The sequence below is a fragment of the Myotis davidii genome, unplaced genomic scaffold (assembly GCF_000327345.1).
Source record: "Myotis davidii unplaced genomic scaffold, ASM32734v1 scaffold478, whole genome shotgun sequence".
NCBI classification, from domain to species: domain Eukaryota; kingdom Metazoa; phylum Chordata; class Mammalia; order Chiroptera; family Vespertilionidae; genus Myotis; species Myotis davidii.
The window spans coordinates 4,646,579-4,656,751 of record NW_006289570.1 but is presented as its reverse complement, the minus strand read 5'-3'; the positions used below and the strand labels follow the sequence as shown (position 1 = coordinate 4,656,751).

Here is a 10,173-nt window from a genome sequence, read left to right as displayed (position 1 = left end):
GACGGGGCTTTGTCTTCTTTCTCCCTGCAGGGCGTGTGGCGGGGTGGTTGGAGTCGTTGATGTGCCCTACCTGGTCCTGGAGCCTACACACAACAAGCAGGACTTTGCTGATGCCAAGGAGTACCGGCACCTGCTGCGGGCAATGGGGGATCATCTGGCACAGTACTGGAAGGACATCCCCATCGGTAATGTTGCTTCTCTTCACCTCCAGCCGCAGGGTACTGTCACTGCCTGAGGGCGTGAAATTAGGAAGAGGGAGAGGCTGCCTTCTGACAAGATGTGTGGGTGTCTGCCTTTCAGCCCAGCGGGGAATCGTCAAGTTCTGGGATGAATATGGCTACCTCTCTGCCAACTGGAACCACCCTCCGTCCAATGATGTGCGCTACAAACGCCGGAGGTCTATGGAAATCCCAACCACCATCCAGTGTGGTGAGTCGGTGGTCAGAACTTCCTCCTGACTCCTTCCCGTCATAGTCCATGACCCTCTGTCCCCATGCTGGCCTGGCTGGACTGACATTCATGGTCTTATAGTCCCACTGGGGATATGAGTCTGTTCAGTGATGGCCTTGGGAGCTAAGTCTTAGAGCTGTGCTGAGGGAGAGGGGCTGGGGGCGTGGAGAGTCCATGATATGAAGTTCCTGTCCTTGCTGGTGTCACTATCCCTGAGAAGAGTTACTGTTCTGTAAGAAAGGCACAGTTGGAGCCAGAATGAAACTCTGAATGGCAAGTCAGGGTCATGTGTGCCTTGGGCCTGGCTTGGGAGGCCCAAGATGCTGGCCGCAGACACTGTTGGTGGGCGCGGCTGACTCTGGGGCTGAGGGTGTGATTTCTGTGTCACAGATTTGTGTCTGAAGTGGCGGACCCTCCCCTTCCAGCTGCATTCTGTGGAAAAAGAGTATCCTGACACCTGGGTTTGCTCCATGAACCCTGATCCTGAGCAGGACCGGTGAGCACTGTTCTCTAACGCGATTGTGGCTATCTCCATCCTCGCACCATGTTTTTTCCACTCTTTGGGTAAAGAACTCGCTGTGCTTCTTGAGATCAGTGCTCACACCTTTACATCTGTCTTGCTGCACGTAGTAAGTGTCCAGAAATAAGAATATATGTGTGTCCTGCAGTGAGTATTAATCCCTTGAACTTGGGAATTCTGAGGTGGTTGCTCTGATGAAAGGCGTGTGAGTTGGCTCAGGAGGAAGGGCCCTGCCTACGTGGAGCCTGTTTTCCCACGGCCTCCTTAGCACCTTCTCTGTACAGGTGTGAGGCTTCTGAGCAGAAGCAGAAGTTTCCCCTGGGGACATTAAAAAAGGAACTGAAGACACCGGAAGAGAAGCAGAAGGAGCTGACAGAGAAAATTCGCCAAAATCAGGAGAAGCTGGAGGCCATGCAGGTGCGTGGTCCTGGGCGGAGCAAGGCCGTGTCATGTCTGTCTGGGATGGGACGGGGCCTCTCAGTGGCTCCCCTGCTCCCTTGGGCTCAGTTTCACTCTCCACGCGCCCAGGAGAACTGTCGGGCTTTCAGCCCCAATCTCCAGGTACACTGGTCTCAGGTTGGCCCTGATCATTATTTTAGACAGGCAGACTTTTATTTATATATTAAAAGTGGTCCCATTCATTTATGAATGTTTTAAAACTTCAGAAAATGAATAGCTTACCTTAGAGGTAACAACCATTAACTGCATGTCCTTCCAGCTTTTTTTGACTGCCTGCATACACATAGATACATATACTGTATATTTTTAATAGAAATAGATTATGATGTCATATGATGTATACACACACACATATATTTTCAGTGGATAATTAAATTCTGTGGCTTTAAAAAACTATTTCTAAGTTATTCTTCTGAAGATCTATTAATTTTTACCAGCAGTATATTTATTTTTAAATATTTCTGCAAATTTGGCAAAGTATACATTTTATAATTTGAAATTTTTTCATGTTTTTAAAATTGGGCAGTTTTTCCAGGTGTTTGTGTTTCTTTCAGATTTGCCTATTCTCTCATATTTCTGTGTTTTCCCCCATTGATTTGCCAGGGTGTCTTAGGTGTATTTGTGGCATCAGCCCTTTACTGTATGTGTTACCGAAGCTTCTTGCTTTCTGGCTTCTGTGTCTGTGCAGATGTTCTCACTAACTCAGACGTCCCAGGCCCTTTCCCGTTTTGCTGGATCCCCTGTCCTCTCTTGGCCTCATTCATCAGGCCTTTCCGACCATTTTTTTTTTTTTTTTTTTGGCTGCTTTAGTGAGAATTTAGTCCAGGCTCTGAGTTGCTGGGTTAATCATATAGAATTCTGCCATTGCGGATGCTTGGTGTCTGTGTTTTTTGGGTCCTCCCGGTGAGAATGGGAGGCTTGTAATAGCAGGGCTGGGCCCCGGTTTTCTTCCCCACTGGCCTGGACGGTGCGGATTCAAAGAGCGTCTGCCTGAGTGTACCAAGATAGGTAACACCTGATCATCGCATTTGTCCTGCAGAAGACCACCCCCATCCGCTCCCAGGCTGACCTGAAGAAGCTGCCGCTGGAAGTCACCACTAGACCTTCCTCTGAGGTGAAGGAGAGCCCGGGCAGGAGAGGGGCTTTTCCTCAGGTGTCGTGTGCTAGGACCAGTGTTCTTACTCTTTGGGCTTCTTGTAGGAACCTGCACGTAGACCTCAGCGTCCTCGCTCACCTCCTTTACCTGCTGTGATCAAGAATGCCCCCAGCAGACCCCCTGCCCTTCACACTCCCAGGCCAACCAGAAAGGCTCCTGCCATCAGCAGCACCCCAAAGCCGCCTGCCCTGGCAGCCCGGGAGGAGGCCTGTACATCCAGGCTCCTCCAGCCGCCTGAGGCACCCCGAAAGCCTGCTAACACTGCAGTCAAGACTGTGCCTCGGCCTACCCCTCCAGTGCAGCCGCTGTCACCATCTCTACTGCCCAACTCCAAGAGCCTGCGGGAGGTCCCCACCCCCAGAGCCATCAAGATGCCAGTGGTCAAGAAGCCAGAGCCCCCTAGTAAACCTCCCCCGGTGAGATCCTTTTCCCCTCGGTGGGGTGGGAGTGGAGCTGGGCAGTCAGTGTCCAGAGCTGAAGGGACTTAACTTGCTCAGGGGCTCAGAGCAAGTGGCTCTATTTATTGAGGCAGCTTTTCCCTGCTCCTTCCGAGGTGTGGGCTGTCACAGACTTGAACTGCCTCCACAGGCTCCTCATGCTGTAGCATATGTGTGTGGTCTGGTGACACACAGCCTTGCTCAGCTCAGTAGTGGGTGCTGTGTCTCAGGGAGGTCACAGCTGGCCCGTATGGAGTGAACTAAGAGCCTTCCCCGGGGACAGCTCTGAGCACAGGTCCTCAGGGGCACGGGGCCAGGAGTTGCTATACCCTGAGCAATGCCAGGTGTCCTGAGCCCTGGTGGAGAGAGATACACATACAAGCTACTCTCTGAAGCTCCTTCAGGCCGGATAGAAGCTTCCTGCACCTCAAGGACTGACGTGGCTCCTTCTCTTCCCTCTCGCCTCGCTCTAGGCCACCCCTGGTCGGAAGCGGCCTCTTGATGCCTCTGACGAGGAAGAAGTGGAGGAAGAGGCTGAGAGGAGAACGGAGAGACCCAAGCGGGGCAGAATTACTGTGAAGGAGGAAAAGAAGGACTTGAGTGAGGTAGGTGGTCGAGGGGAAGTTCTCTGCAGTCTGCACGGCTCCGTTTGCGCTGTGACATGAGTCTTCCAGAGCGCAGTTTACAAAGATGACAGAAACGTGGTGCCAGGTAGGACCCTGCGGGTGACTGGGTCCCAGGTCGGAGGTCACATTGACGCAGAATCAGGGAGGCTTAAACCCTTGCGCTCTGTGTCCATGACATTCTGTCCCTTGCCCGCTATCTTGTTTATAAAGGTGACAGAAGCGTAGACACCTAAGATAGTGGTTTAATAAGTGGCACTTGGCAAGTCCTGGTGATTTAAGCTGCCATGTAATCAGCATGGCGGTGACGGCTGATGACCCTGGGCAGCCAGCCACGCAGAATCTGCTCTTCAGGGGCGCTAACCCTCTGTTCTCCTCACAGCTGTCAGACAGTGCTGAGGAGGACTCAGCTGACCTCAAGAAGGCGCAGAAAGGTGAGTGGAGGGAGGTACCTGGCTGCTGGTGGGGGAGGTGGGAGGTGGGGTTTCAGCCAGCAGTCGCTGACCCTCAGTGCTCACGGAGGCTCTCGGGGCTCTGGGCTCTGGTGCTCCAGTGGTTTCAAGTCCAATTCCAAGAATTCTGAAGAAAGCCCACCCTTGTGTGCATTTTTCGCACTAAATTCTTAGCACTGAACCTCTGGCACTCTTCCTGCTGCTCTTTAGAACTCTTATGTCAGATGGGGGAGGAGACCAGGGTCACTGGGTCCCATGTCCCTGGCAGAGTGGAGACAAGCACCCAGGAGTTCTTGTCCCTGCAAACCCTGGGATGACCTTTCTCGAGGTGTGTGACTGAGTGGGGGACTCTAGTCAGTTTTCTGACTTCTGTTCCATCCCATTCTCAGATAAAGGTCTGCACGTGGAGGTGCGTGTGAACAGGGAGTGGTACACCGGCCGCGTCACAGCTGTGGAGGCAGGCAAGCATGCGGTGCGGTGGAAGGTGAAGTTTGACTACGTGCCCACAGACACAACACCAAGAGACCGCTGGTAATGCCCCTCGAAGAGGCTGGGTGGACTGAGTTGGCCAGGGCAGGGGGAGGCTGTGTCCCATCCTGGGAGCTGGGGATACACGACAGAAACACTGTCCTCTCCAGGGTGGAAAAAGACAGTGACGATGTGCGGCTGATGAAGCCCCCTTCCCCGGAGTATCAGAGCCCCGACACCCAGCAGGGTGGTGGCGAGGAGGAGCCCACAAGGGCCCCGCCGGTTGAGGCCCAGCCGGCTGTGGCCATGACAGACCCCTCCACTTCGGACTGCAGCCGCATTGAGCCTGACACCACCGCCCCGAGCTCCAACCACGAGACCATCGACCTGCTCGTCCAGATCCTCCGGTGCGTGTCGTGCTGCTCCAGGGCCAGCGGTGGCTTTCTCCTCTCCTACCATTCTGACGTCTTGTCCCACCTGCTTTCTCGTTTAGGAATTGTTTACGGTACTTCCTGCCTCCAAGTTTCCCCATCTCCAAAAAGGAGCTGAGTGCTATGAGTTCAGATGAGCTGATTTCCTTTCCTCTGGTGAGTCTCCCTGACCTTGGATCTTGCACGCTGCGTGCCCCCCTTGGTGCTGCTTGTGGTGCCAGCTCTCAGCTGTGTGCCTCCCAGCCAGCTTCCCCCTCTGATGCTAAGAGAATGGAGAGGAGACTACATGGTGGGAAAAGAAGTGGCTTAGCGCACAGGACTCTACTGTCATGAGACCCTGGCCTGAGTCCTCACTGACAGACAGTAGCCTGGTTTGACATTTTATGATGAATACATCTCTTCCTCTACCTGGGCAGAGCGGGTAAACCTGTCACAGGCAACAGTGAAGAACTTGAGCACAAAGTGCCTAAAACTTGACTCTCAGGGGGAACGTAGAGAGAAGCTTGTGTTGTGGAAATGAGCACTGAGTCGTATTTGTCACAGCAAATGCTGATGTGGCGCCTCCCCTGAGGGGCCCTGTGCTGGGAGGGAGCAGCAAGAGTCCTGCTTCCAGGGGCTTAAGAGTCCGTGGAGACTTGAATTTTTGCTGGGCACCTGGCTATGAGGCGGAGAGTGGTACATGCTGCGGAAGTGGGCAGTCTGGGGGAGGCGAGAGAGTGGCAGGGGGACTCAGGGATGAAAGGGCATGTGGGGAGGTCAAGGCAGCAGATGGGGAAGGGTGAGTATTTAGGAAGGAAGGGGGCCTGAGAGCAAGGATGTGATAGGTCTTGAATGTCCGGCCCTAAAGCACAGTGACTTACACTATGGAATGGGAGAGCCAGCCAAACGGTTGAGCTGATGAAGTTGTCCATCTAAACCAGGGGTCCTTAAACTACGGCCCGCGGGCCACATGCGGCCCGCTGAAAACATTTATCCGGCCCGCTGGGTGTTTTTGCCGCTGCTGTGTGTGTAGGAACTTGTTCATAGTTTTTTTTTAAACTATAGTCCGGCCCTCCAATGGTCTGAGGGACAGTGAACTGGCCCCCTGTTTAAAAAGTTTGAGGATCCCTGCTCTAAACTATGTCTAGGGCAGCGATCAACCCACTTTCTGCAGAGGCCAGTTAGCAAGTACTTTCACCTTTGTAGGCTACACAGTGTCTCGCAGCTACTCAACTCCACTACTGTAGCCTGAAGGCCACCATAGACAATACGTAAAGGAAAGGATATGGCTCTGGTCCAATAAAGCTTTATTTACAAAAACAGGCAACAAGTTAATTTAGCCCATGGGCCGTAGTGTGCTGCCCCTGCCCCTAAGAGCGTAGCAGTATGTTGGGTAGGGTGGGTGGATGGGAGATGCAGGGCAAGGAGGCTGGCCCAGTTGTAAAGATCAGACGTGAGAGAAGGGAATGGAAGCCAGAGTGGTGAGAGTGGACCAGCAGGTGAAGGCCATGTCAGAGGCCGTGGACAGACTGGTCATTGCCTGAGGCAAGTATGGGAGAGAAGTCCACATGCCTCCTGTGTCTCAAGCCTGAGGGAATTGGAGGTTTATGACAAAGCTGTTACCTGGGAGAGAAAGCAGGGCTTTCATCAGAGTAAAGTGATGAGTTGAGATTTAATTGTGTTGGGCCGAAGTACTGGCACTAAAATTTCTTGGTGATGGCCAGTGGGCAGGTGGAGACTGGGGACTAGCATTTGGGTCAGGGCTGGAGATGGGGACCTGGAAGTCGCCCTTATCAAGTGGGCTGTTTCATGGTGGAACTGGACTTGGAACTGCAAGATGAGTATATTCAACATGTTGGGCCCTCATGTGGCAGCCGCGTTCTTGATAAGCTTTTCCAAAGTTAAAAACATGGGGCTTAATCTCCATCCCACTTTAAAAAAGGAAATGAGGTGAGGACTTGAAGACACTAAGCCTTCAAGAGGTGAATCTGTCGTGATAGAGCCCAGATTTGAACCAGGTGCTCCTGCGGACACGGGTCTTCCTCTTCATGGTGCCGTCCAGCTTCCCTGTGAGATGAGATGGGTGGTGCCCAGCGAGGAGGCTAGAAAATGCTGGCACTTACAAAAACCTCATGGGAGGCTCCATGCCCTAACTCTACAGACAGCCCATAGGACTGGCTCGGTTGGCCTGACATCTTGTCAGTCAGATTTGTTGCTTTAGCTTAAAGTTGTTGCCAAACTCAGAGCAAAGCCGGGGTGCAGTGGTGGGAGCTCTGCAGTGGGCTCATCTGCTCCAACCGAACAGAGTCAGCAGGAGCAGATGAGCCTGCAATAGTCTATGAGCTTATTCTGTACAAGGAGGTGTGCCACTTCGTGTCCTCCTGATTATAATGCCTAAAATACCTCAAACTTTAATTTTTTAAGTATCAGGGACACAACAGAGTCTAGTGTTCATTATGTCCTTGTCAGTCTAAATGGTGGTCGTTTTTCCCACCATGCTGGACCGGGAGTTCCATAAGGCCACAGGGTCCTGCAGATAATTAGATTCAGGTACATATACATTTGGTAATATAACAACTGCTTGGAAATCTATAATTACTTTAAAATAAACATTTTAAAAAACTAATATAAATCCCAGTCAGACTCAAGGTGTTATATACTGGACTTCAATATTTTGTGCTGCCAATGTAATGATCATGTAGAGCTTGGGGCTTCTTTTGCCATCTTGGTTTAATAGAATAATATTCTAGATTGTCAGGTGAATAACACAGTTAGATACTTGCCAGTAACACTTTTTAAAGACAGTAGTCAGGCCCTGGCCAGTGTGGCTTAGCTGGTTGGAGCGTAATCTGGTGCACCAAAGGGCTGGTTGTGTGTTTGATTCCCAATCAGGGCACCTACCCAGGTTGTGGGTTTAATCCCTGGTCGGGGTACATGTGCGAGGCACCTGATCAATGTTTCTCACATCAGTATGTCTCTCTCTCTCCCACGCTCCCTTTCTCCCTCTTTACCTCCCTCCCTCCTCTCTCTCCACCTTTTCTTCCCTCTCCTTTTCTCTCTCTCTCAAATCAATAGAGGATTAAAAAACAAACGAACAGTAGACAGGAGCCACCCAATGGTGCTAGGTACTTCATACATCTTCCTGGAAAGAAAGAAAGGTTAGAGTGGGTAAGACTGTATTGGTCAGGCAGGACCTGTTGGTTATGACTTCGTGTTCATTAAAATGGCCTTATCTTTCTTATTGGTGACTTATGAGTAAATCATGTTATAAGTTGAACTTAGAAAAGGAATAAAGCCCAAAGACATACGACCTAAATAACTTCACTGGGATTCCAGGTGACGTTTCCTTTGAAACAAGTACTCCGCTACCATGTCCACCAAAATGACTATTAACATTCCCACCCCAACCTTTGGAAGTGCCAGGGGCTCGGGGAAGATGGGAAAAACAGATGCTGCCTAAATATGCTACACACACCTGGAGCTGCTGCTGCTGCTTGTTGAAATGGGTAGAAGAGAATTTTGGTCCGACGTTGTGGGTGTGGCTTGGCGCGGATTGCTGACAGGGCTTTTGTGAAGTTGGAAAAGCACGATTGAGCAGGGACTGTGTCCTTTCTGGCCCCAGGAGTGGGCGGAGTCATCCTCACATTCACTCCTGGCGTGCTGTGGGCGAAAGCACTTCACTAAGTGCTTCCCTGTGTGATCCCGACCTGGTCCTCGTGGCAGCCCCACGAGATGGCATCGCAGTCTCTCTGCTCCGGAGCCAGAGGCTGCTGACCCTTGTGTCTGACACCCCTTCCGGTCCAGAGCCCTGTGCTGAGCCAGCTGGGGAAACCAGCGCTCATTTAGATGGGCCTGGGGACCCCTGTGAGCTCATGCACCCCCTCTGGCTTCCCCCCGACAGAAAGAGTACTTCCGGCAGTACGAAGTGGGGCTGCAGAACCTGTGCCACTCCTACCAGAGCCGCGCCGACTCGCGGGCCAAGGCCTCCGAGGAGAGCCTGCGCACCTCCGAGAAGAAGCTCCGCGAGACCGAGGAGAAGCTGCAGAAGCTGAGGACCAACATCGTGGCTCTCCTGCAAAAGGTGCAGGAGGTGAGCCAGGCAGCTCTCTCTCTGCAGCCGACCACCTGGTCTCTTGGGGGCAGGGGGCGGGGCTTGGGCACCTCTTGCTGCCTTCTCCCCACTCACAGGAATCTGTGGTTTCAACCCTGGCTGCATGCACTGCACAGCATCCTGCCCAGGAGGGCTGAGGTGGTGCGGCTGCCTGGGCCTCCTCCCAGCCAGGCCCATGGTATCATATTCTGCCCTTGTTTAGACATTTCAATGGACAACCTGGTTTGAGACACCTCCCAGCCGTGAAATAGAAGTTCTCACTTTTCCAGATGATGCCCAGATGGGATTGGGTGGCCCCATAGTGGAGAATGCCCCGTAGGGTCTCCATCTTTCACCCGGGCAGTGAACACTGAGGGAGGGCCTGTTCCGCCCGTCCTGTGGGTACTGGGGCCATCGACAGGCAAGATAAGGTCCCTCCCTCACAGCCCGACACTCCAGGGCAGGAAGTGCCATGCAGGAAACAGAGAGGGCAGACGGGAGGCCACTTCCCAGGGCTTGAGGGGTGATCTCTCTGAGGAGGTATTTGAGCTGAGAGTGGAACCAGTCATGCAGGAGTGAGCGTGAGTGCTGCTGGCAGACCTCAGGCAGGAGTGTGGGCTGTGGAAGCGGTGGGCCTGTAGCGGTGGGAAGTCACTGGCATCATCCAGTTTACACTCTAAGACACTTACTCTGGTTGGTTGTAGGAGGGCCTGACATGGCTAGAGGTTAGAATCCGGGACTCCAGTGAGGTTCCCACAGTTGTCTGGGTGAGAGATGCTGGCGGTCTTAACCTTGGATGATGACAGTGAGGAGGGAGGGAGGGAGTGGGCAGATCTCTAATATCTGAGGGAAAGGGAGGAAACAAGGGGGATTCCCGTGGTTTGTCTGGAGCCCTGGGCGGAGGGAAGGCGGTGGCCTGTACTGAGATGGGAACATCTTGGGGTGGGGTGTCTGGCTGTGTTGTTTTGGATTTATTGAGCCCGAGAAGCCTGCAACACGTCTACGGCAGCCTGGGACTTGGGGTGGAGCGGGGCAGAGGGAAGGAATCTGGCATCATCTGTGCACAGATGACCGGGGTGGGCGGGACGATCAAGAGGGCAGGGGTAAC

The 10,173-nt window shown here is 52.9% G+C and overlaps 1 protein-coding gene across 1 annotated transcript in view; it reads left to right on the top strand.

The window, feature by feature from the left end:
* Positions 1-10,173, top strand: part of MORC2 (MORC family CW-type zinc finger 2) — a 43,995-nt gene that overhangs the window by 31,956 nt on the left and 1,866 nt on the right. The window contains exons 14-25 of the mRNA XM_015562837.1: positions 31-185; positions 301-429; positions 841-946; positions 1,255-1,387; positions 2,469-2,543; positions 2,630-3,001; positions 3,496-3,627; positions 4,028-4,079; positions 4,487-4,628; positions 4,736-4,972; positions 5,059-5,152; positions 8,877-9,065. Coding sequence (XP_015418323.1) covers positions 31-185; positions 301-429; positions 841-946; positions 1,255-1,387; positions 2,469-2,543; positions 2,630-3,001; positions 3,496-3,627; positions 4,028-4,079; positions 4,487-4,628; positions 4,736-4,972; positions 5,059-5,152; positions 8,877-9,065 — 1,816 coding nt within the window. The remainder of the gene's footprint in view (positions 1-30; positions 186-300; positions 430-840; positions 947-1,254; positions 1,388-2,468; positions 2,544-2,629; positions 3,002-3,495; positions 3,628-4,027; positions 4,080-4,486; positions 4,629-4,735; positions 4,973-5,058; positions 5,153-8,876; positions 9,066-10,173) is intronic.